General features: G+C 38.0%; 1 protein-coding gene across 2 annotated transcripts in view; it reads right to left on the bottom strand.

Annotated features, from left to right (window-relative positions):
• Positions 1-26493, bottom strand: part of RELN (reelin) — a 466017-nt gene that overhangs the window by 217562 nt on the left and 221962 nt on the right. For both annotated transcript variants that reach the window (XM_070505680.1, XM_014831901.3), the window contains exons 7-8: positions 12272-12368; positions 7348-7399 (exon numbers count right to left, since the gene is read on the bottom strand). In XM_070505680.1, coding sequence (XP_070361781.1) covers positions 7348-7399; positions 12272-12368 — 149 coding nt within the window. The remainder of the gene's footprint in view (positions 1-7347; positions 7400-12271; positions 12369-26493) is intronic.

Genomic DNA, 26493 nt, shown 5'->3' with positions numbered 1-26493 from the left:
TTCCCCAGGGCTGAGGCCACATAACCTAGCCCAAGTGCTCAAGTCTGGCTCATTTTCTAGGAGGACTAATCCTCAACTTAGGCAGCAGGTGTTAAGTACCGCCCCTCCCCACCCCCAGCAATCTGGAGACTCAGTATTATCACCCTTGTTGCTCTTCTGGTTCTGACCTTGGTCTCAAGGTCTTTGAATGGTCCCTGCCTTGTCTCCCTGCCAAGCTTCTAACCTTCACTGTGATGCCGACCCTCTGGGGCAGTACCACACCTGCTCTGGTCAGTCTCCCTCCCAAATGAAGTCTTGCCCCTGGATCTCCTTCTTTCCTGGCCTTTCCATAGGCTGCATACTCTCCTCTGTGGTCCTCTCCCTTCCTTGCTTTCTTCTCACACATGGATTCCCCACCCCAACAAACACCTATTTGATAACAAACTCCTCAAAGGCTGGGCAGTGTCTTAGGTTTTGCTTTCCCACTTTGGATGTAAGCACATAGAGTTATATATAGTACACACCCTAAAGATCTCTCCAATAGAAGAATCCTTGATCAAGAGTCCTTGATTGACAAGAAAGCGAAAATTACTGGCTTAGATCAAGTTCTGATATCGCCCATGGATTTCACTCAGCAAACTCCTTGCCTCGGGGTCAACAACGGGTATAGTATTGAGCACTGATGTGGAACATCTCTAGATCTCTTTCCTAACTGATGAATTTAATTCAATTCAGTTCATAGTTACTCAGTACTACTTGTGAGCAAAATTCTGCCCTATATATAAAGAGGGATACTCGTACATTCCTTAGCCCTCGAAGAACATCTAAGCTATACAGAGAGAAAGTGGATGTGCAGAAATGGCCAGTGTAATAAATCAAAGTAGAGTGAAGTAGTATCATAAAATAAATACAGAGATAGCGGGGCTTCAGAGGTATCAGCCTGGGGCAATGAGATGAGTTTTCATGGAGAAGAGACCACTTAGTCTACACCAATGATCAATTTCTTCTCACCCCGTAGTTCGCTACTATCTCCTTTCTCCTAACAGCCCTCAGTAAATATTAGGAGAACATATTTATGAATGAATTACTGATATTTATTTTTTAAACCTCATCAAGGTGAGTGACAATGAATTAAATATTCTAAGGGGGAAATGGAGGGGCCAGCCCGGCGTTGTAGTGGTTAAGTTCCACGCATTCCACTTTGGCGGCCTGGGTTCATGAGTTTGGATCTCTGGCTAGGAGCTACACCCACTTGTCAGCCATGCTGAAGCGGCCACTCACATATAAAGCAGAGAAAGACTGGCACAGATGTTAGCTCAGGGCTAATCTTCCTCAGTCTTCCTCAAGCAAAAAGAAAAGGAAGATTGGCAACAAATGTTAGCACAGGGCTGATTTTCCTCAGAAAAAAAAAAAAGGAAAAGGCATAGTATCTTTCAAATCGTATTTTAATTCACATAATTATTTAGTTATCAGTTTTCATAATTCAAAGACACTTATAATTAATCTCAACAATCTTTGCCAGAACCTTATGCTTAGTAGAATTTTACAATTATTTCAGAATATTCCCTTTTATTACTTGAAATAAGACTTAAGAACTTAAGATGAGGTGGATTTGAAATATGTATAAAGTTCGTTTATAGTGGTCTTTTAAAATATATATTCCATAAAAAGGAATAGGTCAACTCCAGCATGAAGAAGTAGGATAACCTGAATTATAATCAGTTCCAAACCTTTATTTATTAAATTTAGATAACACAGAAGTGTTCCCTATATAAATATTTCAGTCTTTGTGTTAATATAGATTCTTGAAGCTCTAAAAATCAAGTCATAAACAAGTCTTATTTTAATATCTTTTATATCCAAGAATCTTACAATCAAATAAAATAGGTTATTAACCTGTAAAGCATATGTATTAAAATAATTTTACCATTAAAATTTTCCAAACTTCTGTTTTTTATTTGTATTTGTCTTGAGCTCAAGTCACCAGAGATTTTGTTAGTCTCATACTTAGAGATTTTCAGGTTTTCAGAAGAAGTTTTCACTCTTTCATAATAAATGCCCCAATGTTACTCACTTACCAAGTAAAGTGACCCTTGAGAAAAATGAGAGTCTAATTTAGAAATATATTTCTGTAAGTTCACAGAGGAAATGAGCAACAATTCATACCAAGATTCGAAGGCCTCAGTTTCTCCTCCAACTTGAGAGCAAGTTTCTCTATTGAACCAAGTTCTGAGTAATTAAGATGTTTATGAATTAGGCTTGAGGGAAAAACTGCCCCCCTTAGGTTGAACGCAATATAATACCTCTTCCTAGTGGCATTTTATTCATTATATTTATTTGAGCAAAAATAATGCCAGATCTCTTTTCTTGTACAAAGCAATCTTCCAATTCATCAATGAGAGTACCTCTAACTTTTGTAATCTTCTAGTTCTTATTTTTCAAAATACTCTCATTTGTCTCAGAGACTCTGTAGCATATACAGTACATAAAAGAATAATTCAGGCCTAAGGACATTTTCATATCTTAATCTGTAGATATAAAACATTTACGATTTAATGACCTTCTTCTGTCTTGAAACAAACAAAAAAGCAGTAAAAAAAAATAAACACATACACAAAACTTCAAATCTTTAGGGTATTCATAAGTAAAACCAAAGAAAAAAGCTACTAATTCTATAAATTATGAACAAATAATAGATTCTAGCTAGTTCAATGATAACGAACTGATAAATACATGGATATATATTTTTGTCCACTAGCTTCACTAAAAACATAGTTTATTGGCGCTTTTCTGTTTTCTTCTCGGTCATCTTTTCCATTGATTGAGGTCCTCAGCTCACCTCCCCCAAATCCTCTCTTGGCATGAAATGTCTGCATCACACTAATTTAGCACTTGATTACATACTATTACAGATGTGTCTGTAATAGTTACTTGTCACTTAGGTGAGAAATATTTATGAGCATATACTTATTTTGAGTCCCGGGGCTAAGGGCTGAGAACATCATGATGGACAAGATAGATTTACCTCCGAAGCCAAACTGTTTGCTCTTCATGGCATCTGTTTTTAAATGCTCTACCTTTAATCCCCATTTGACTGATGAATTTTGTTAATCTGAAGAAAGAGCTGGGCTATGTTGAAGAAGGATATTGGCAAGTTCTTGCTGAGTAGTCAATGCAGATTTATATCAAGGAAGGGACAAGTTCACACTTAACACAACTCTTCAAATAATCTTTCCTAGGAATTAATTTCATTATATTTTTTATTGCTCAAGAGAGAAAGAGGCCATTTTGCTCACCTCTATTGTCAATTAAATGAGTTAAAAAACCCCAGCCCATTTTGATCAACTCTTCAGATGGACGCAATTTCATCTGACATTGCTCACAGCTACCCCTGGCCCGTCCTTCTGCTCTAGGAGGACACTGACGTTTCCACCCTATAGCTTGCTTGTGTCACTCTGGCTTCTCACCTGGAAAACTTTTGTCCTTCTCTGACTCACATTCTTTGCTCTCAAGGATTCTCCTCTTTAAGAAGCCTTCCTAAATGGCTCTCCTCTGCAAGACCTAGTTAGGCCTTGCCACTATGGGGACCTGTACATACGTCCATCTCTGTTTATAACAATCTGGCGGTGCTATGGAGGTTTCAGGCTCCGTACGCCTCTCCCACACCACTAAGCACTGTAAAAATGTGCTGTTTTCTCACTTTTTTGTTCCAGAGTTAAAGTTAGCTCAGAACAGTGCTGGGCACACAGTAAATATTCAGTGAAATCTTGTTCAGTGAATGATGGATACAAAGCACTACAAGCCCTTCCCTTGGGAGCAGGATTCTGCCTGGGAAAACAGAGTTTGGAGGCATATGGAAGATAATGGTTTGCAAGGGTATCATCTCAAATTTTCCTTCCTATCCCGGAGGAAATCTAAAGGAAATGGGTAAATGCCCCTAAGGCTACAACCATAAATTCTACAAGTTGAATCTAATCAATCAAGTGAGGACTGTAGCGGATCGATGCCTCAGCACAGAAATGGATATGAGATCTTTCGTTGGAATGGAAAAATGAAAAGTTCTTCTAAGAATATTCTAGGACACTTTTCAAGATGATTTAGCTGTTGATAAATTTCAGCTTGCAGAACTGCATTTTCAGAATGCTTTCACTTTAAAACTCATTTGGTTAAGATAGCTTGTATATTTATGCATAAATGTATGCCTGTATACACACACACACACACACACACACACATACATAGTATATATACATTAGAGGCGTTGGGAAAGCATTGCTGCATTGAGACAGTTTGAGATATTCCTTAATAATTCAAGAAATTTCTTTATACGTATTCTGAGGTACTTGGGATTCTTTTGGATAATGCTTGTCATATAATTCAAAATGTTTACAAGAGCAATATAAAAACATCAAGGCAATCATTTATTCTATTGTGTTGTTGTATGTGAATAATTATGAACATAATTCACCACTGAAGCCATAAATAATGATAGAATCCGCTAGAAAATTCCTATATTACATCTAAATCTTCACACTATACAACAAACATTTAACATTTTAAAGGACTTTCTGAGGAGTGACACTAAATCTGACCATATTTAACCACATTACAGACATACGTCACTTAACATTGAGAACACATTCTGAGAAATGCATGGTCAGGCGATTTTATCATTGTGCGAAGATCATAGAGTGCACTTACACAAACCTAGATGGTATAGCCTACTACACACCTAGGCTCTGTGGTACTAATCATATGGGACCACCATTGCAGATGTGGTCTGTCGTTGACTGAAACATCGTTATGCAGTGCATGACTGTATTAGTATAGATTGGGAGAATTCCACAAAACACAAAAAAATGTAAATGTGGAACTGTCGACTTACAGTGTTTTTTATAACATATTCAATACAATTGTTGAACTGAGTATAAAAGCAATGGCTACCTGACTGTTGTTGCTATTTTTGTATTTGGTTATCGTGGGGCTTGTAAAGCTCAGGATGAACACACACAATTACAACATCTCTGGAATTTGTGTCTAGCCTTCACACCATCCATATAAACACAATGATGCTACTCCAAGTACTCATAACAAGATACACAAAATTATTTCTGGAAGGTTCTGCCCACTATACTGTATTTACCACAGAACGCCATACACCTTACAGCTAATGGTCTGCCACTACATTCTTGGCCACCCTAATCCTTCTTAGTTCCCCCAATTTTTATTCTCAAAATGCAGTAAACTAATTTCCCAATGAATTCTCTAAGCAGTAAATTATAATTTCTTTTACTAAATATTTTCTATTTCACTCCCAAACGATGACATGTTAGAATTTCACTTTCAACCCTAAAACTGCCGCTTAAAAGATTTCTAAGTGTATTTTTTAGTTATAAACTTGAGATCTCTCACTCTCTCCAACCTCTGATTCTGTCACTCTTCCAGTCTTCTAACCTAGCATTCAACTCAGGCTTTAAATAATACAAGCCACTCTCTGGCCTGGTGGGCTGCATCCCTCTGGCTCGTGGGAAAACCAAGGGCTCTTGCTAAGTCATGGATTTGGGACTAGTCCCAAGACCTGGGCATGGTGCTTGCTCTGAGTTTTGGGTCTCAGGTACGAAACTCGGCTTTCCCTGATTAACTGCCTTTCTCGGCCCTGTCTCATCAGCTCTACAGTTCGTGGGAGGGCGCTATTGAAAGGTGAGGACATAAAGAATCTATGCCTCTCTACAGCACACTCTTTACATTTACAAAAACAGACTTTGTTTTCCTTTAAGGAAGGATAATTTAATTGCTGCTGGATCTCTCCTACCTTGAATAAAACTCAAATACTAGTAGGGTTATGAGGCATATATTTTAAAGCGTATTCTCTTGTATTCTTTAATTGCTGAGAGATAATATCTGAAATCAATATTCATTGCTCTAGCAAAAAGTAAGAATAAGCACTCAGAATACAGATAAACAGGAAAACATTACTCAGCGTATTTTTTATATTAATAGCGTAAAGAATTTAAACACATTTATTCTGGTTAAGAACCTCTGAGTTACTTGCCTCTCATGCTAGAATTTTAAAAATTTGTTTTTCTAGAACCACAACTTTTAAAAAATAAACGCTATTTTTTTCTGATTATAAAAGTTCACTTTATAGAAAGCATAAAGTGATGCTTACTATATTTCGTGCTCACTATAGAAAACTTAGGATACATTTGCTGATAGAACAAAGAAAACCCTCTCATAAAAAAACATTGTTTTGGCTTTGCTAACACCCTTCTTATGACCACATACGGACTTCTAAATAGTCTGCAAATTGTTGTAGGTAATGCTATCAGTGTGAGAAGAAAATAACTCAAACTGTAATCAGGCAACTTCACATAATACCTACAGAAGCTGAAAAGAGGCACACTGATGAATAAGCGACAACCGTGGGACTTGAAGAAAATTGCTCTTGGGCACAATCAACCACAGTGGGCTCCCGGCTATGAGAACACTGATTTGCAATTAGGACTACCAGGCAAGTGAGGGATACAGTCCTTTCGCTGAAAGTGGATCTCCAAAGATATGAGGGTGAAGGTGGTGGATACCGAGGAGGCTGTCCCAGACATCCTCACGTCACCGGGAGGGGCCAGGAGGAGGTTTCCAAGTTACGGGACCACGATCAATAGAGCTAACCCCCACCTAGAAAGCAATATCTTTCCTCACCTGGAACATTCCCTTTGGAAACTCGTACATGTTATGTATTAATATATACCTTTGAAAATTAGAATAGAAAGTAATATAATAGGCAGCAAAACCATAAACGCTTGCTCACAAGGTACCTTATTTTATTGAATGCTTTGGGTAGGAATTTTTAGCTCTACTACAAAAGCACTTAGAAGAAATATTGCCAGATATATTAATTTTTTCATTATCCATGACTGAATTAAACACAGATTATTTACGTCAAACATGAAGCCCTAATTGATTTCTCTCAGCCACCAATGATCATAATCATCTCTTTCCCTACTAGTCAGTAAGAGTGCAGGAAATAGAACAGATTTCAATCTTAATCTGAGCAAAAAATAGCTAGTAAGGTAATTCTGCTATAACAGAAAAATCCAATGCATTCAAAATCCATATAAATCACTTCAAGATGTTGCAGATTATCTGCATCATTTTTAAATGCCACTCCCTGCTGGAGAGACGTGAGACCAGAATGTAGCATTTAAATATTTTTTTCTTTCACTTTTAAATGTTTTAAATTACTCACTACCAAGTTAAGACTCACTCTTCTCTAAATCCAAAACCATTTGGCACTGTAATCCTGATTGTACGCAATGATTAAAACAAACATTTCCAAGTTAAATTGCTATAATTGCTAAAAACACTTACCAATGGAAAATTGGAGGACAGAGGCTGTTGTTGTATTAAGGCTTGTGGTAATCTAGAAAAAGGAATACACCAAAATAAGATGAACGAGAAAGAGAGGAGGAGAAAGAGGCGGACGATGTCGGGAGGAGGGGAGTGCGAAAAGAAGAGGAAAGAAAGGGGCCATTAACAGGCTGTATGTATCAGGTGGTCAGCTTATTTTCATCAGTGTGTCTGAACACACATGTTTCATGTTTCCCTGTGGGGAACGAAGCTGTGAGATCCTGACTTAGGCATTCATGGTATGCTCCCAGTCCTGTTGAAAATTGTTTTTAGTGCAATCTACCAGGTAACCTTGTGAGGGCACTTGATACAGCGCCCACCACCTCCCCTCCAGCCTACATCAACAGTTCTGGGGCCCAAAGGGAAGACTATAAAAAGGCTACCGAACAAAAATCGGGAGGTAAATTAAGAGCAAATGGAAGAATAAGATTATTTTGAAAAGTAAATAGAATTATGCCAGCAAAAGGGGACAGCATTTCTTTGGGGGACAATGAAAATGTTCTAGAATTGATTATGGTGACGGTTTCATAATTTTGTGTATAAACTAAAAACCTTGTACACTTTAAATGAATGAATTATAGACTATGTGGATTATTTCTCAATAAAACTGTTCCTTCAAAAAAAGTTATGGATCGGAAATACCCTTCCAACACATTTCTATTCCTTTCCCTTAGTTTTGTGAAGAAGCATGCTTAAGGATTTTCCCGCTTCTGAACGAGGAACGGTACCTTATTTAACTTTAAATAAATTTAAATTTTTTGAATTTTTATTTATTTGTTCTTTGGAGCAGTGACTTTGACTCACATTAGCACAAACAAGATGAGAATTAAGACTCTCATTTGCAATCACTCTCTTGTTGGGTTCCCACCCCCGTAAGCTAAAGTATGGGGTGCCTGCTATGACCACACCCTATAGAACAAAGTGTATACCTGTGTTTCATGGTGGCAGAAGCAGTAGGCTGTCTTACCTCCACTTCTCACATATCATAATAACATCCTTACACTTGTCCCTGCATTTGTTAGCCCCCTTGTGATGGATCCACAACTGCAGAAGGGTCAAGAGATGCCCAGTTCATGATTGCCATGGAAACCAGTGGACAAACAGTGAGCGAGCCTCTTGCTCTGCCAGAATTCAGCAGAGATGTGAATATCAAAAGATTGCACACGGGCTTCCCGTTTCTACTCCTCGATTTGGAAAGATGGCTGGACGTGTGCTTGAAATACACAGCTTCACAATTCATGAAGAAGGAGGAAAGGTGACAGGGAGGAGGGCAAGAGAGACATTTTGTAAGTTCTCCAAACATCAATATAGGTATCAGCTCCCAACTGATTTTAATGCAGCAAAAATCACTGGTGTCAGGGTGTCAGAGGAAATTCTCCTTAAATTTAAAAATTTTTCAGTAAATTGAATGAATGCTCTTCTTTTCTGATTTTACATAACAATAGATTCTCAGATGAATTACTAAACAACTCCTGAATATAAGTTATTTAAAACCATGATATTATATAAGTTAAAAGCACATGGTTGTTGCTACTGGTAGCAGGAGAATTAAACACGTTGGACAATCTTAGATACTTAGCCTGGTGGGATAACAAATGATGCTTGTGTCACCACGATCAAGTTTTACTACTGCTAGTAAACAGTAAGTGGCTTGAAATATTGCCAAATTTCAACTTACATGTGCTAACTGAGGGTGACCTTAGACTTTGAATAGTCATTCATTCTACATTTATTTTTTTCACCAGAGAAGTTAAGGACTGGTGGAATGGCTGACTCTCCTTTTGTTACCTTCACCCATTTAGTTTATTAGTAAAATTGTCAGCTACAAGAAAATAGGGAAGACGAAGAGAAAAAAATAACAAGAAGCATTGCCTATAAAATCTACTCACTTATATTTACATTTGGGGATTATAAATTATTTATTATTCTTGAGTTCAAATGTGTAAGTTTAATCTGCAACGTTATCGAGCCTTTATATCTGACATTCTGAAAACCAAAGGGTCTCTTAAAGGTTTTTGATAAATAATATAACGACTATGAATAACTGACAGAGAACTTTTTTCCTACCAAATCTCAGTGCTCCTAAATTATCCAATAGACTCCAAACTATGGGAAATCAGTATGATCACTAAATGAATCTGAAGAATTCACTGTAGGCTGATGCTGTTCATTCTGCACCTCTTCCCTGTAAATTTTTATTGGGTTTAATGCTGTTTTTGCCCAAACTTGCCCTTCTAACTCAGATGCATTTCCAAATATGTAAGAATAATTCAGTAAATAATTTCTTTAAAAAATGGTGGCTAACATAACTAATTTCATTTTAAGCTCTGACAGAGTACATTTTCTCTTAAAGGAGTGGGTAGATGAATTCCTCTTCACTTCTATTTTAGACTAGGAAAATGAATAAAGTTAGGTGTACCTCCTGAAATATGAAGACTTCACTGGGTTCAAAAAAATGTGTGCGGGTTGCACAGCCCCGGAGCAGTGAAAACACGACACGTGGTACATCCATGCAGAGCACATGCACCTCACTGACTCTGGCTTTTATTGAAATGAAATGGCCATTTGACTAAACTCACAACATAGAGATGCTCTTTTCGGCATTGTAAAAGATAAAGCATTAGCCTATTAAGGTTCTTTGTCTACGGTTCTTTGTTTCACAACTTCAGTTAAGAAATGGATTTATGAAAAACAAGAAGGCGTATTTTTTTACAAAGTGATGTTTGGGGGCTGATAATTTTCATTGGTTCCTATGCACAACCGTTTCGACTTGATTCAGTTTTGAAGCACCATGCAAATATCTGAATTTTAGTGAACATAATAGCATGTTAATTGACAACTGACTTCCTCAGTTTTCATTCGATTAATGTCTCCTGTAAATACAACTTGGGTACAATATGCATTTTTGCCCCTGGGACACCAATACAGTATAAAACTTTTTGAAAATTACAAGTTGCTAGTGTGTAAAATGTGAATGTCATCTCCATCACTGTCATGTATCTTCATTCTAGTCCCTTTGCGTCTACCACACAATTCTTCTTAGGAACATACTTGTGATGGGAATATAAATCTGCATACGTTTTTTTCTTTCTTGGATGAAGATAATTATTTTGAATATTTTCCTTTATAGTTGAAAGGCTAATCTCACATTATTATATAATATACTTCAAAACCAGCCTATTAGGTGTATACATTCTAAATGCTAAACAAGCTGGGATATAGTGAAACAATCAGGATTAAATATACGTGGGATCAAATAAACTAAATACTTTGGCTTTTATGCCATAGAAATATGAAATTTGGCATTATCTTCTCAGATATTTTTACTTCCTATTAATCAGTAGAAATAAAAAAGAATTTGCCAAGCATTTCCAGAAATATTACTGAACGAGAGAACATTCTAAAACAGGCATTTATGCTAAGCTCAATTAACTATGGCAAAAATTTAATTTTGTTTAAGGTTTATAGATAATTAATTCAGTCATGGTACATTATTTAAAACGTACTAGCAAATTCATTTTTTCCAGAAGAACTTCACTAACAGAGTCACATTTGTCTGCAGGAGTATTACAACACCTCGTGAGTCTTGAATTATGAGCACCTATTATTTTAATTTGCATCCAATTAATTCTGTTTGTGTTCTAATTTCAAGTAAAAACTCTCCAATTTATCAATGTTCTGAAGCTTGTATCTTTAATAAATTAAATGTATCCATTGCCATGAAAGGGGTATTCAAGCAGCATAAAATAAGACCCATGTTGTAAAAATTAATTAACTTTCACATTTTGATAACTAAATCTTCTTTTAATTGCCTAGCTAGTTTTTCTCCTCCTTTTTACTGTGGAAGTCAGTCTTTTGGCCTCTTTGAAAGTTAATGAATTTGAAACAGAATGTGTGACATAGGGGTGAAAAATACAACCTGTTACTAAAAGCCCCATGATAAGGAAGACGTGGGAGAAAAAAGGAGAAGCAGCTTTGAAGCTCAAGTCAAAAAGCAGAAAAGCAAAGCATGAGAGATGTTGCGAGGAGAACATCGGGAGCAAAGAACTTGAGCCAGGGGTGTGAGACAACAATTGCTGTTAGATCCTTTTTCAAGAATGGGAACTGAGTGTAGTCTTCACGCCAGAAACAAGAACAGAGTAACAACAAAAGGCTCGTCGGCCACATGCTGATGGCTCTCGGGTTCACTGCTTTCAAGTTAGAGAGCTCACAATTCATTTTACAGATGATCCAAAAACGTATCTTTGGCAAGCAAAGTCTAATCAGTCTAAACTAGAGGAAAATAACCTGCTCCTGAACGTTTTGGCATAGACCAAAATTTTTTAAAAACTGGTTTATTCAGTGTGCTCTTTCACTCAAAAAAAATCAAAGTTCCTCTGTGGTTAGGAAAAAAGTTTAAAAATAATAGATAAAATTACTTATCTAACATTTTTGGCTTGTGAGGAGAAAGTAAAAAGTTTAAAAGTAAAGTTTTATACAAGAACTTATAAAGTCATAAATTATTTAGATATGTTATATATATAATTACATATATAATTATTTAGATATGTTATATAAACAATATATATAAATAAATGTGTGGCATATATGTCATATGTCACACATGTACCCATATTTTTAAAAAGCCATCTAATCATAATAATGCACCATGTTTAATGAGATCCCTTGATGCTGCCAATTTTATTAGTGAATTCTTTATTTTTACATTTGAAAATAAACCATAAAATCACTGCTCCCTATTTTGAGATATCTGTAATAGGACTCATAATATAAATAATACTGTAAATTTTTATCTGAACTATGACAGCATAAGAACCTTTTGTTGGCAAAAAGCTTAGTAAAAACAATGTACTTGGAATAACGTACACAAATAGCATATACTTACCAATTCTCTTGGACCATATGGCTCACAGAAGGTGACAGCATTGCCATGCATAATTGCACCACACTGTTCTCCAGTCTCACAGTTGTTACATTCAACCCTGTGGGAACAGAGAATGCATCCTCAGTCTGTGAACTAAGGAGCACAAACTGGTTTATTGCTCAGGTAAGAAAAGATGTAACACTTATTGTTATTCAGTTCAAACTAACATTTTGAGGTAGGTAACTGTCTTTGTGCACTGTGAGATGTTAAGGAAACATGAAACCAGAAATATTAGAATTTAAATTCCAGTTCTTTCAGTTACTCGCACTGGTGGGCAAGTTATTTAACCTGCCAAAGTCTCCGGTTTCTTACCTGCAAAACATGGAAAATAATACCAACCTAAACGTCACATAGTTATCATGAGGATGAAATGAGAGAGTGTACATAAACCAGAGCACAGAACCAATCTCACAGGAGGCACGTAACAATGGCGGATGGTATTATTACCAATAATTGCATATAATATATGCTATGTCCAATAAAAGGATGTTTGTAAATATTAAAGAAAAGCAAAGTAATATACACCTATATAATGAACTCAAAACTTATACCTCTGAAATCAAAAGATGTTTTACAAATTTTAAATCTTTTTCTTTTGAGTTATAAGCGTAAATGTTTAAAATAACGGTCCTCAAATAAATGTGCATGTCCACAAAATATACCATGCCAAAAATAATGGAATCAGATTATATTTAACGCATATATTAATATGAAATATATACAAATTCTAATTCAAGCAAGTTTTGGATACTGAGCTAATACCTTAACTGACAAATAATTTAATTAGCTGCTTTCTTTATTATTATAAAACGAAGTGGTAATAAAACCTTAGGTCAGAATTTCAAAAATAAATATATTCATGTCTTTAGTAGAAATTGAAGGTATGAATATTCTGGATCTGACTGTGCATGTTTGCAGGAACATTTACAGGTACTCTGCAGTGTGACATTTCAACCTACAATCCTTACATACCTAACACGGGGAAAGAAAGATCTACGTTTCCTCTGTCTGAACCTCAAACCACATGAGAGCTGTATTTCACGCAGAAAGGACATTTTCAAAGACTTTTACATTCCAAGTGCCAAATGCTGTGGAAAGGGCACTATGCCCTTTGTTTTGGAGATCATTGTATTATGCCCTTTCAGCTGTTTGCTAATTTCAGAGAAAGAGGGAGTAGGAACTCCCATTCAAGTAGGAAGAAGACAAAAATGTGCAAAGATATCAGGCAGCCCCTAAAGCCAAGAGGCAGAAGCACAATGAGTAAGTAAAAGCTTGGCAAAGAGATGTAAGTATTTCCTGTCTGTGTGCTGCATGGAATAAATGATTGCTGTTATCATAACCTTTTGAGCTGTGTTCCCAGACAAGGAGATCAACAATGTCAAGAACCTTTAATTTTTCTAGAATAAACAGAACAATTTCTGATATGGAATTTAAAATGCTAGTATTTCAAAGCATCGCAAATCTTAGTAGGAGATTTAAATCTTCTCTTGATTACTGTGAAGCAAGATTCTAATTAACTGTCCTTGACATTAGAAGAGTGTCGTAAGAGTGACAACACACATTTCATATTCACCATTTGATGCCCAGCATGTTGTAGTCCATAAATACTTGAACGAATGAACGAATGAATGAATGTAAGACAACTTCATAAATACAACTCTTATTAAAGCTGCAGTCAGAAGCCCTTAGAATAGTGCCTGGCACATAGCTAGTACAATGTAAGTGTTAGCGGCTTTTAGGATTATTATTGCTATCATTATTATTATGGATTTCCACCATTTGCATCCAGAACTGGTATATTAGTTATTTTTTTCCCACAGAAAACCTTAATACATGAATGTCTTACGACTGTTTTTCTATTCTTTTAATCAGACATTAATTTTTTCCAAGGACTGTGACTGTGATAAAAGTACAGAAAAGTAGCACAAAAATTATAGTGGGGTTCTTACTTAGCGATAGATGAGGATTATCTGGTCTTCAAGTCATTGTGAAAGGGCTTCAGAGAAACAGCAACTTTGACAGAGAAAAATGAAAAGAACGTTCAACCCTCACCATGGCTATCTGCCATTTTCCTCCTGTGACGATAAACTGAAAGCGCTGTTGTTGATGGGAAGTCTGAGGCCTGATGCCTGAATTCCCGCGGCAGTCATTCTATCTATCAACACTGATCAGCAGTCCCCAAATCAACCGTATGTCGAGAAATAATATCTCTATAAAATATGTGTATTACAGGGCCTCTTCCCCCATGGTTTTGATTAAACGGGATTCAGGTGCAGCCTAGATACCTGGATATTGTTTAAAGGTGTCTCTGACATAGATGGCCAACAGCCTGGCATTCGGGAACCAGTGACTAGACAAGAGATGTTTAATGTGTTTAGAGAACTGCTTCTATTTTGTGGAATAACATGAGTTAAAAAGCCAATAAACACAAGAAAAAAACAAACAGACACAGTTCTTCTCCCCACTTGGCTCAAGAAGCCCTCTGACTTTCCTCTTCTTCATTGTGCTTTATAGCTCCAGAAACGTAAAATAAAATTTACAAAGGCACTGGTACCCTGTTGAAACGTAAAGATTTGGAATTATCAGCCGTTACTCACTGGGTTGCCGCTACTTGGAGGTACAATGGCTTCACCAAGGATTGATGGAACAAATCCATCGGCTTCCTGCCAAGGTCTTTTAAATGCCCTTTGCTTGAGTTTCTCACAGTCTGACTGAGTTTGTCAACATAATTTATTATAATTTATCCTGAAAGCCCACCCCTCCAGGTGATCAAATCCAATCCACTCTTAGTTGCCAATGGTGTTATTTATTCATTCACCATTCATTCATTCATTCTTGTAATTAACAGACTTGTGTTGAGGACCCACATGCACTTTGTGAGCTTTAGTGGCACAAAGACCAATAAAACAGTATCATTTTCTTCCAGGAGTTTACACTCCAGAAGGACAGGCAAAGAAACAAACACATAATTACAATACAGGATGCCAGTGCAATGATAGCTACTTACTGCATTCTATTATGTGCCAGATTCTCTAAAGTCCATTAAACCTTTCAACCTCTCTAGAAGATAGTTATCAGTGTCCTCCTTTTACTAATAAGAAAATTGTGCTTCAGAGAAGTTAAGCATTTGCTCAAGTCACACAGCTACGAAGCTGACAGAGTTGCAATTTGGACCCAGGTCTTGCAAATCCTAACACCCACCACATGTCCCATAGCTCCTCACTCCATATAACAGGAGTATGCACTGGTTGTGATGGTACCAAATTTGGACCGAGGAAGCAAGGGAAAGATTCCAAAGAAGATGGTCCCAGAACCGGTCCTGAATGAGAAATAAGAGTTACTCAAGCAAGGAAGAAAGGTGAGGGTGGGATAGGGCAGAAAGAATGCAGGGATTACAACACATAAGTAGAACTGCTACTTCAGTGGGTCAGTACGGCTGGAACCATGCTGGTACATGGAGAAGGGTGGGGCCGGAAAACAGGAACTAGTTCATGGAAGGCCTCACGTGCCATTCACCAAGTGGTAGGTACCAGACCAGGAGCTCTACAGGCAATGCCTCAATTAACTCATACAAAACCCTCTCCCTCTGTTTTTATCCTCATTTGGAGGATGCTAAAACTGAGATTTAGAGATATTAAATGATTGTCCAAAGTTACACAGCTTCTAAGTTATAGAACTGAGGTTCAAACTCCCATTTTTCTGTTTCCAAAGTCATGATACAAACCCAACTTTAAGGAAAATTACTCGAGCAAATGATGGGTTGGGGGTAGAAAAGACAGGACCATTGAAGTAACACAAGCAAGACATAATCGTGCCTTGAAATAAGGTGGAGATGGAGAAAAGTGGGCAACTCTACAGTATTGCTATTCACCAGAAATGTAATGTGAGCCACATACATAGTTTTCAACTTTCTAATGGCTACATTAAAAAATAAAAAGAACAGGTGAAATTAATTTTAATGTTTTATTTAACCCAATATGTTCAAATTATATTTTAACATGCAATTAACATAAAATTATTAATGACATAGTTTACATTCTTTTCTCACACTAAGTCTTCAAATTGTGGGTGCATTTTACACTCACAGAATATTTCAACTCAGACTAGCCACATTTCAAGCACTCAACAGACGTATGTGACCAGTGGCGACCGTACTGGGTGGCACAACTCTAGAGAATGACAGGGCTTAGAAACTAACCGCTCTCCGGTTATGGTGACAACTGGAGATGGTCAGCTAACGATGACTATATGTATCTGAACTTTAGAGAAAGGAGATTGGCACTGACGTGACAGTTCAGGATATGGTTGAAATCACAGAAGTGTATATTTTTGGGGGTCAGGGGGGAAGGGAAGATACACAAAGTGAGGAGAGAAGAGGCCCAAGAGTGGGTCCCTGGGGAACAATCATATTGCCCTTAGTCTGGTTTCTGGAAAGCTCTGATCATCATCATGACCCTTCAATCAACAGGAGCCTATCTCCGCTCACTTATCCACGATTATTGGCAGTGGGTTATTTTCTATTCATGTTCCTAAGAATCTCTGCTGCTCATCATGACTTTCCTAATAGTGAACTTACAATATGACCGTCCTAATATTTTCCTATAATTAAAGCTAAGCATTGTGCAACTACACATACAAATGCTGTCATAAAGAAAAAGATAAGTCATAATTTCACAATGAACACAATGACTCTGATAGAAAAAAGGCAGTACACAGGGCAACTAGTGCTCATGGCTTCCCAGAAGAAAATAGTGATTCGGGTCAGAAAGACAAGATGAGCTTTAAAAACCTACAGATGTCATTAAACGTCCAAATTCCAAGAAAAGTAATTTCTGGCTTACCCCCAAATTCAGAATAGTACCTGAGTGCTCTTAAAGACCAATGCTCCTCTCTTTCCCTCATGCTTCTGTGTCTAACAGTTTAATTTGTTGAGTAGAGTTAGGTCCTTAACCCCAATGGGTGCCCTCTGTGAAGAATACTAGTAGCCTGAAATCCTCCTCTTTCCTTATGGAAAAGTTCTACAAATTCCTAAAAACTGGAGTTCAATTTGCTGAATAATGAGCAGTCCAATTTCCTTCAGTCTCAGAGTAAAAAAAAAAGTGCTGTTCATTCCTAACATTGAAACTGTGGCCTCACAATTGAATTTTCTCAGGAAAATGATGGGCTTTGTAAAGTTAGGTAAGATATTCTTCAGAGATTGGTTGGAAGAAGGAAGTTTTAAATAATCCCAGTCAGACAGACTTTTGTTTTTCAATTTAAAAAGAAATGTGACACACCAGGCTAAGAATGAGAAATGAATTGCTTCCCTGGCTAATAGGAAAAACAATACTGAATATTTCTCTAATCTAAGAAACTTTCCCCCCTCTTTTTCTTTTTCCCAGTATGAAAAACAGAACATAAGAATCTGACACATACTATATCACCTCATACAAACAGCCCACCTCAAAACATATTCTGCCATGAACAGTACGATTAAAAGACATTTTACAGGAAATTTGCTATCCCCAAAGACCATGCAAAGGCTGAATTTATTAACCCCCCTCTGAACCTATTTGTCACATGCTTGCGTTCCACATGAAGCTTATCCATTACCAGAGTTCAGAGATCACAGCATGTTCAAGTTAGAGGGCACCTGAAACATCGCTGGGTCTCATCACCCCCCATTTCACAAACGATGAAACAGGACTAGAGCTCAGGTCCCCTGAATCCTTGCCCCATATTCTTCCCATGCCACTCTAATGCAGCCAGTTAGAGAAAAGAACTCTAATTCTACAAAAACAATGCGCATTTCTAAAAATGTCTGTCATCACTTTTACTGACAGTTTATTTTTAAAAGCTGCAATGACTTTTCTTAAAAGTTCCTTTTTTCGCTTATAGGATAAAACGATTTGGTTTTGTTAATGACAATGTACAAAAAGAAGAAAGATGCCAGAGACTTCAGAGAAAATGTTAAGAATGAATTTTCTGGACTGAAGTATATAATCAAATTCAATATTCCTTTCCTTATGTACAACATTAGATAATTCATCACTATTTTATATATATGCTATTGCATTCTTGTTTTTTCTTTGCTAACAAAAATATACAAGAACGAGTAAATAGAAAGGCAGGTACTTGTTGACCAACACAACTAGGGTCAAACCTTAAACATAAAAGAAAAAGAAATGCTTTGAACCAAGGTTTTGTTTTTCACTATAACAAGCTTCTCGGCAGTTTGAAACTTGGTGTCCATTCCCTCTCTTTGCTTTTCACTATTTAGGTGGCTATTTTTGTCTGGGATAAAGAATTATATGTGTGTGTGTGCTGTAAAGAGTACACTTCTGAAGGTATAATTATGTTTTTAATCTTGATTTTAAAATGATTAGACTGGAAAACATGCCAAAGCAACCGTCCAGTAGGCACAGAGGAAGCTGAAGAGTAACCTCCCTGGGGCCCGGTCCCCAGGCACCACGGTGACTCACACAGGACATACAGGATGCAAGAGGAAGGAGGATTAATGAGATGGCTGGGCTCCTTCGCACAACCAGAGATTTATGAACGGTTGTGCTGACATCATCCTGATAACAATAAATAAATAATTGAAATATTATTTTCTCAAGAGCGGTCTAATTACATGGCTCATTCTTCTCAGAGCAGAGTGAAATCACCCAGCCTTTAGATGGCATTCTGCCGAAACAAGTTAATCACCTGGAAACTCACTGACAATCCGTTATCATCAAATTTTCATTTGAGATACATGCCTTTTGTCCCCAAGACCAAGGACATTGTATTATCTATCCATAATTTACTGCCTCTGAAGGAGGCCGTGTCTGGGACTCGGTCCCCGAAGAAGCAATCTGGCATCTATAAGCCAGAATTGTCTATTCACTAGCATTTCTGAATGAAGATAGATATTAAAATAATTTTAATATTTGTTCCGATTATAAAAAGTGGTTTAAAAATGGAAAAAGAAAAGAAAAATCTCATAAATTTTCCTGACCCAAAGACAACACGTCCCTTCCCCCAGGTATGGCTCCCAGTGCCTGTGCTGGCAGAATCTGATGTGTGGGCCTGCAAGGCGAGGTCGGATCACGAACTGGCGAGTCCCACCAAAGTAAATGGGACCTGCGGGCCATCTGGTAGCGGGGCAATCAGGTGACTTCTGGAGACACTGGAGCTCCTTGTACTTTCCATTCAAACCTCAACAATGGGGCCGGCCCAAAGGTGCAGCAGTTAAGTGCGCACGTTCCGCTTTGGCAGCCCAGGGTTTGCCGGTTCGGATCCTGGGTGCGGACATGGCACCGCTTGGTAGGCCTCCCACATATAAACTAGAGGATGATGGGCATGGATGTTAGCTCAGGGCCAGTCTTCCTCAGCAAAAAGAGGAGGATTCACAGCAGATGTTAGCTCAGGGCTAATCCTCCTCAAAAAAAAAACCCCATCAACTTTCGACCATATTTTATAATAAAGAAGGCATGACTATTTACTTGTGTAAGATCAAGCTTTTAGAAAAACCCACAAAAAATCCTATCCTTTTTGTAATTGTGGAATATTTTTAGAAAAACAGCAAGGAAAGTCCACTGTCTAAGACTGAGAATAACATCACCTTCAATGATGTCATGCCTTTTTTCTAAGGAGCTAACACACCCTCTAAACATGAAAATGACAAAACCCCATTTATAGCTCATTCTTTCTCATTACTTCTCACTAAGGAAGGTAAGAGAACTCTTCTTATTTCACTAGGGAGTTCAAAAATTTGATCTCTCCTTTGTTAACAGGTACAATGACAAATATTATTTGGGTTAAAAATAACCCTTCTAAGATCCTACTACTGCACACAATATTCTGACCTCCTACCATGGCGAATTCCACGACATGCTGCTTAAAGAAGCATTTTCTCACTTGTTTCAAACGTACTTGACATTTAATTCCATTGAGTGAGCTCCTATTTCTGTCATCTAAAACAGAGATTAAAGAAGGAAATAATAAGCCTCCAGAATCACACCTTATTTTATTAGTAGGATACCTCCCGCTTAACCTTTCTATTGTAGAGGAAGCTTTTCCCCAGAGCAATTACATCATGGTGAGAAAAGAGGAAGAAAGAGGGGGAGGAAGCAAAAGAGGAAACTTAGAGGAGAGTTTTGTAATAAGAGGAAAAAGTTATTAACAAAAGAAAAGAGCGAGCGAGAGATAGTGGAAAGAGGTGAAGAAGTCAAGAGGGAGGAAGTGAGAGAAAAACTAGAGAAAGATACAGACAAGATCAGAATGTTGGACCATTAAACCCTAAAAGTCAAATTATAATCCCACAACTCAAAAATACACTGATACATCAGAAGGGCCAGCCGCACGGTGGCCTAGCACTTAAGTTCAGGATGCTCTGCTTTGGTGGCCCCGGTTTGCCGGTTCAGATCCTGGGCACAGATCTACACCTCTTGTCCGCTATGCTGTGGTGGTGACCCACATACAAAATAGAGGAAGACTGGCACAGATGTTAGCTCAGGGTGAATCTTCCTCAAGCAAAAAGAGGAAGATTGGCAATGGATGTTAGCTCAGGGCCAATCTTCCTCACCAAAAAAAAATACACTGACACATTAGAGTTCTGGCATAGGCATGCCATCAGAGAAAACATTTATTTTGCCTGACTTTTCTCATCTACTCATAATCTCCCTCAGTCACCTGCTCTTGAAAAAATGAAAGGTTTATGCTCCATGTTCCACCGGGTAAGCCTGTCTGGATGATCAGCATTACAAAAAAAAAAGAATCCCTTGGAAATCCTTCAGCAGTGGTGCAGAGTTCTTGCTGCCCATGGCTAGTGCTCCCCTTCACCCAGCGCTACCTTCCAGGCTGACTGCCCACAGGCCTGCTGGACACTGAGCAATGTGGATGTCCTTTCATTCAGCTTCTTTCCCAGTGACCTTGTTCATCAGTCTTACCTTATTCCGATTACCTGGAAATTCTACTAACATTGTGGTTCTCACATCTGGCTAAATGAGTCCCCTCTGTTTTTGTTATTTATATAAGGGGGAATGCCAAGATACTCCAAGATACTAATGAATATGAAGTATTTTTACTGCCTCCTTAACTTCTTTGCTCTTAGGGGCTAAGCTATTAATCACTGAACAAAGCTCCAGCTAGAATAACTCACCCCCATCCTCAAACCCCAGTCTTTTCATATTCTTTGTTCAGACAATTATTTTTCTCAAATGAACTTTAATAAGCCAAATCACCAATCTTTTTGTTCCATTTCAGAATGATTGCTTCAATAAATGAGTATTTTCAAGAGAGTACCAGATGCAGCAGAGTCTGTGATCTCTGCTTCCCTGGTCCTGTACTATGGTCTTTTACATCCTCAAAATGAAAGCGTTCTAGCCTTTTCTTGATTCAAGCAATCCTACGCAGTGTTAGCCATGGCTTTAGTTCCTTAGCTGTAAACCACGGGGCTTTCTGTTTGATAAACCAACTGACAGAGGTCTTCGCGTACCATAGGATCTGAGACAACTTCATGTGCGTCTTTCTTCTTGATGTCTCATATCCCTGGTGGCAACACATCTTACTCATCTAAGATGCTTCTTCTGAGGAGGGACTCCTGTTCGTCCCTGATCTCTGCTGAATGGGACACTTCTGCTATTATTATTGTGCTGGAGGGCAAACATCTGTTGTCACCTGGTTGCCATTTGTCATTGTGTTTTCTAACAGTCCCATGTTTCCCTCTAGAACATCAGAGCCTGGTGACATTATAGCTTTGCACGCCCTCTGTGAATTTCAGAAAACAAACATTAAAGGGATAATCTGTTAAGCAAAACAAAGAGTTCTCCTTGACTCAGTAAATGCTTGGAGGGGAGAGACACTTCTTAAGAAAACTTAAATTATTTTTAAGAATTCATACACTTTTTAGCTCCTTTAACTCTCTCTCTCTCTCTCTGAACTCTTTGTAACTCCATGTCATGAATAAGAAATGTCTCCTGGGGGGGTGGGGGGGGGGCAGGCCCTGTGGCCCAGTGGTTAAGTTTGGCATGCTCTGCTTCTGCAGTCTGGGTTCACAGGTTTGGATCCTTGGGTGTGGACCTACACCACTTATCAGCCAAGCTGTGGTGGCAACCCATATACAAAATACAGGAAAACTGGGACAGATGTTACCTTAGGGCAAATCTTCCTCAGCAAAAAAAAAAAAAAAAAAAAAAAGAAAGAAAAAGAAATGCCCCCTATTTCTTATTTTTTCTCATTGTTTTTCTTATTATTGTGGGAATTTTTTATTGAGGTAGATTTGCACACAGTGAAATACACAGATGTCAGGTTTTGACAAATGCACACATCTATGTAACCCATGCCCTCCCAATATATATAACATTCATCACCTATAAAGTTCCCCATGTTCCTTTCCAGTCAGTCCCTCATCCCTGAAACAATTACTTATCTAATTCCTAGCACTTTAGATAATTTTGCCTATTCTAGATTTCATATAAGTGGAACCACAGAGTCAGATCTATTTGGGGTCTGGCTTCTTTCATTCAACATAATATTTTTGAGATTCAACCATGTTGTTTCAATGATCAGTAATTCATTCCTTTTTATTTCTGAGTAGTATTCTATTGTATGGATGTATCACTGTTTACCCATTCTCCTGTTGATGGATACCTAGGATGTTCCTGATTTTTGGCTATTAGGTATATTTATTTTTAATAAAAAAAATCAAGATTGCTCTCCACTTGCATGAAATACTGGCAGTGTTTATATTCTACTAAAATAGTTTAATTCATAAAAAGCAACTATAAACTGTAGTTGATGTACAAGTAGTGAATGCTTAAGTGAAATGTTAACAAGATAAAGCATATTTGTAGGTCCTTACATTCCTCCTAAATTTAGTTACGTGGGGTTTCTCTTCCCATCTTTTTTTTTTGGTTGGAAGATTACCTCTTTATGAATAAGACACTAACTGATCCCGTCCATCATCAGCAGTGCAAGAGTACTGAACACACTTGATAATGGAGAGTTGTCAGCAGTGCTGACAAATTGGTGCTGCTCTATCCACACTCTCGCACCCTCTTGGGCACATCTGAATTGATAAAGTCACTGTTGTGGTTCAGAGGTGCACCTGCGTGTGGTCCAGCATCAGAGCAAAGATAACGTGGAGAAGCCTCCCGCTCCTCAAGCCTGAGATGCCACTATATTCCCATAAAGGGGTTTTGTAGTTCTCTTTACTTCTCATCTCTCATTCAAACAAAGCAATCAGAAGCACTGAGCGAGTGAGGGGACAGAGGGCCACTTCCCTAGCAGAACCCCAGAGAGATCTGGGGCCAAAGAGCAGAAGGACTCTATGCTCTGCATCTCAGGGAGGCAGAAGGACCTAATGTGCATGATAATACACCAGAGCACAGCATCGCAAAGAGGCCCACAGCCCCGGTCCAGGAGCAGCAGAACAGTTTCCATGTCCTCAAGCAGGGATCAAAACAGAGCCAGTGCCTTGAAGGAGCAGTCAGGACAAGGATGAAGCCGCTCTGTGTGGACCAGACATCAAAGACCAGATGAGATAGGAACAGATCACTGGGAGACTGAGGGGCGTCCCCACCCTATTCCCTGCTTTTGCACTAATCAGCCCTCTGAAACTCAGTTACAACATCAGAAAAATGGGAGAGGGCAAGCCAAAGTTGACCAAAATTAAGTTTCCACCACTAGTAGAAGGGGGAACAATGAAAAGATATTAAGTTGGGTTGTGAAAAAATAAAGTTTTATTTCTCTGATACCCAAGTTTGCGGACAGAATTCAAAGCAGCTACACTTGTGTAAGCATAAACAACTTCTGGAAGTTCCTGGCAAGAAACTGTTAATGGTTGTTGCCTCTGGGAAAAGGGAATATAGGTCCAGCGTGGGGGGGAGTCTTATTTTTATTATTTTTTAAATATTACCAGACTTTTTGCCAAGTACATTTATCAATTTTTAAATAAAATCTAATATTTAAAGTAAGTAGATAGTGCAATAAATATTGAGTTGATGTAAAAAAGTTTCTTGGTTCCCTTCCCAGTGCCGTCAAACACTTGAAATAGTGACTTGGCTGTTATGTTCACTCATAATAATAGTAATATCATTTTATGTTCTTTGTTTTTATACACAGTCTTTTGTACATGAGGTAACAAACGTGGATACAGAATTATATGAAGTGGAGTGGAAAAAAAAGTTGGCTTCATTAAATGACGTTAAAGGAAACAAGTAAGTTGTGAGCGCTTTCACTGCTAACCTGATCTCCAACATGGCACAGACATGACTTTAGTCTCCTAATTTCTAGTTTTGCTTGTCCTCAAAAATTACAAATTAAATAATGCATATGATGCTTTTTGAACCCGATGGGAGAAACATGCTCATAAAAGTAGCACATTTTTCTCCTGTGGCAAATTATTCGGTGATGTATTTAGTCATGGGACTTTGGCTGAGGCACACCGGGCACCGTGCTCCCACGTGGTGGTGTGTGACGGCGTGCAGAGTGATGGAGTTGGCAGCAAGGACTCTCCTTCCCACACTGCCACAAAGGTGCCCAGTGGTTGCTAATTCTCGGGGTGAAAAGAATCAAAGACAATTTCACAAGGGACAAAACTCACGTGCCAATCCGTGTACCAAGAAAGCAGAGACTTTAGAAGAGTGAGAACTGCCTGTGAGTTTCCAAAACAAAACAGGACTTTGTTACTTTACCGGAAATGCCTCACTGGAATATCTGATTCTAGTGGGTGCTGTTTCTGACTTTAGGGAGTTTATGTCTATTTTTAAGGGATTTAAAGGATCCGATACCCTCTTTTTATTTTCCTTCTCCATGATTCCACTATAATATATTCTCCTTAATATAATAATACAAATATATTTAATTTGATGTCTGTTTTTCATCCAAATGCAATGTGGAAAGGCTTGGAGACTCATTTAAATAAACTGGCTGAAGATTATTTTCGTAATAATGATTTTTGATCATATCTGGGCTTAGCGGAGACAAGGAGACCAATGTGGAAATACGCCACAGGAGGAAGAAAGGAGGGGAGGGAGGGAGGGAGAGAGAAAGAGAGGGACCAAGGGAAAGGGAGAAGGAGAGAGAGAGGAAGAGAGGGAGGGAGAGAGAGAAAGGTAGGGAAGGAGAGAGAGAGGGAACTAACTTCACCAGGCATGGGGCCAGACTTTCCGACTCATTGATCTTTAAAACAATGCTGTGAGGACAGTATTTGCCTCCCTTTTACTGACGGGGAAACAGAGCTCAGAGAGCTGAAGCTAGCTTTTCACTTTCTCAAGGTACCCAGCGGGCAAGGGGCGGCTCTAGAGTCAAACCAGCCTGGCCTGACCTGGAGCTCAAGGCCACTTTTGTTCAACAAAGTCATCTCTCAACTTCCTAGTTTGTTTGTTCGTTTGCTTCCTGATCTTAAAGAGGCTAGATGAAGGAGATTGTGGACAGCAAGGGATAAGATAAAACTACTCTGAAGCATATTTGATAGAAGACAGAAATACGTGGCTTTTAAAAGTTAATAAAAGGTTTTTTAAAAAAGCAGGAAAAACCATAGCTTAAGTAATAGGGACACAAAATCTATAACTTCAGTCAAGAAACATCAGATCAGTCATGAAAATGGGTGAAGCAAAATCAATCACGTTTTATTGATTTTAAAAACAACAGAATTTGAACCACATAAAAGTCACATTTTGTATTTGTCAAGTAAACTCACTGAAGAAAATGAATTAGCTTGACAGAAATGAACTTGCCTTGAAAGAAACAAATCATCTGATAACATCTACATTAATGGAATATAAAAGCCAAATGTCAGAGAAGTAGAGAATTTTTCCTGGGTAAAAGTGGTGCTTAGAAATCCTTTTGGCCTTTTCTTAATAAAGATTTTCAATTTATTTTAAGAAATTTATATTTAGGATATGTTCACGGGGAAGTGAAATTTTGTTGATAAATTATTGCTTTAAATGGCATATAAATTATGAGACCTTATGACTCTGTCTAGTCTGATTTTTTTTTTCTGTATATTTATACCACCTAGATCTATATTTCTTCCTGGAAAAGACATAAAAATTCCTCCGTCAAGTATTTAAGCACCAACACTCTCTATCACTGTATGTCATCTTCAACTCTCAGGTCAAGGGCCACTTTCTCCAAGAAACTCCCACCAAAGTAGTCTCTCCTTTTCTGGAACTACAATATGTTATTTGCAACACTCTATTACACTTCAGGATTTC

This window comes from Equus asinus, chromosome 1 (assembly GCF_041296235.1).
Source record: "Equus asinus isolate D_3611 breed Donkey chromosome 1, EquAss-T2T_v2, whole genome shotgun sequence".
NCBI lineage: Eukaryota > Metazoa > Chordata > Mammalia > Perissodactyla > Equidae > Equus > Equus asinus.
This window is presented reverse-complemented; position numbering and strand designations above follow the sequence as displayed.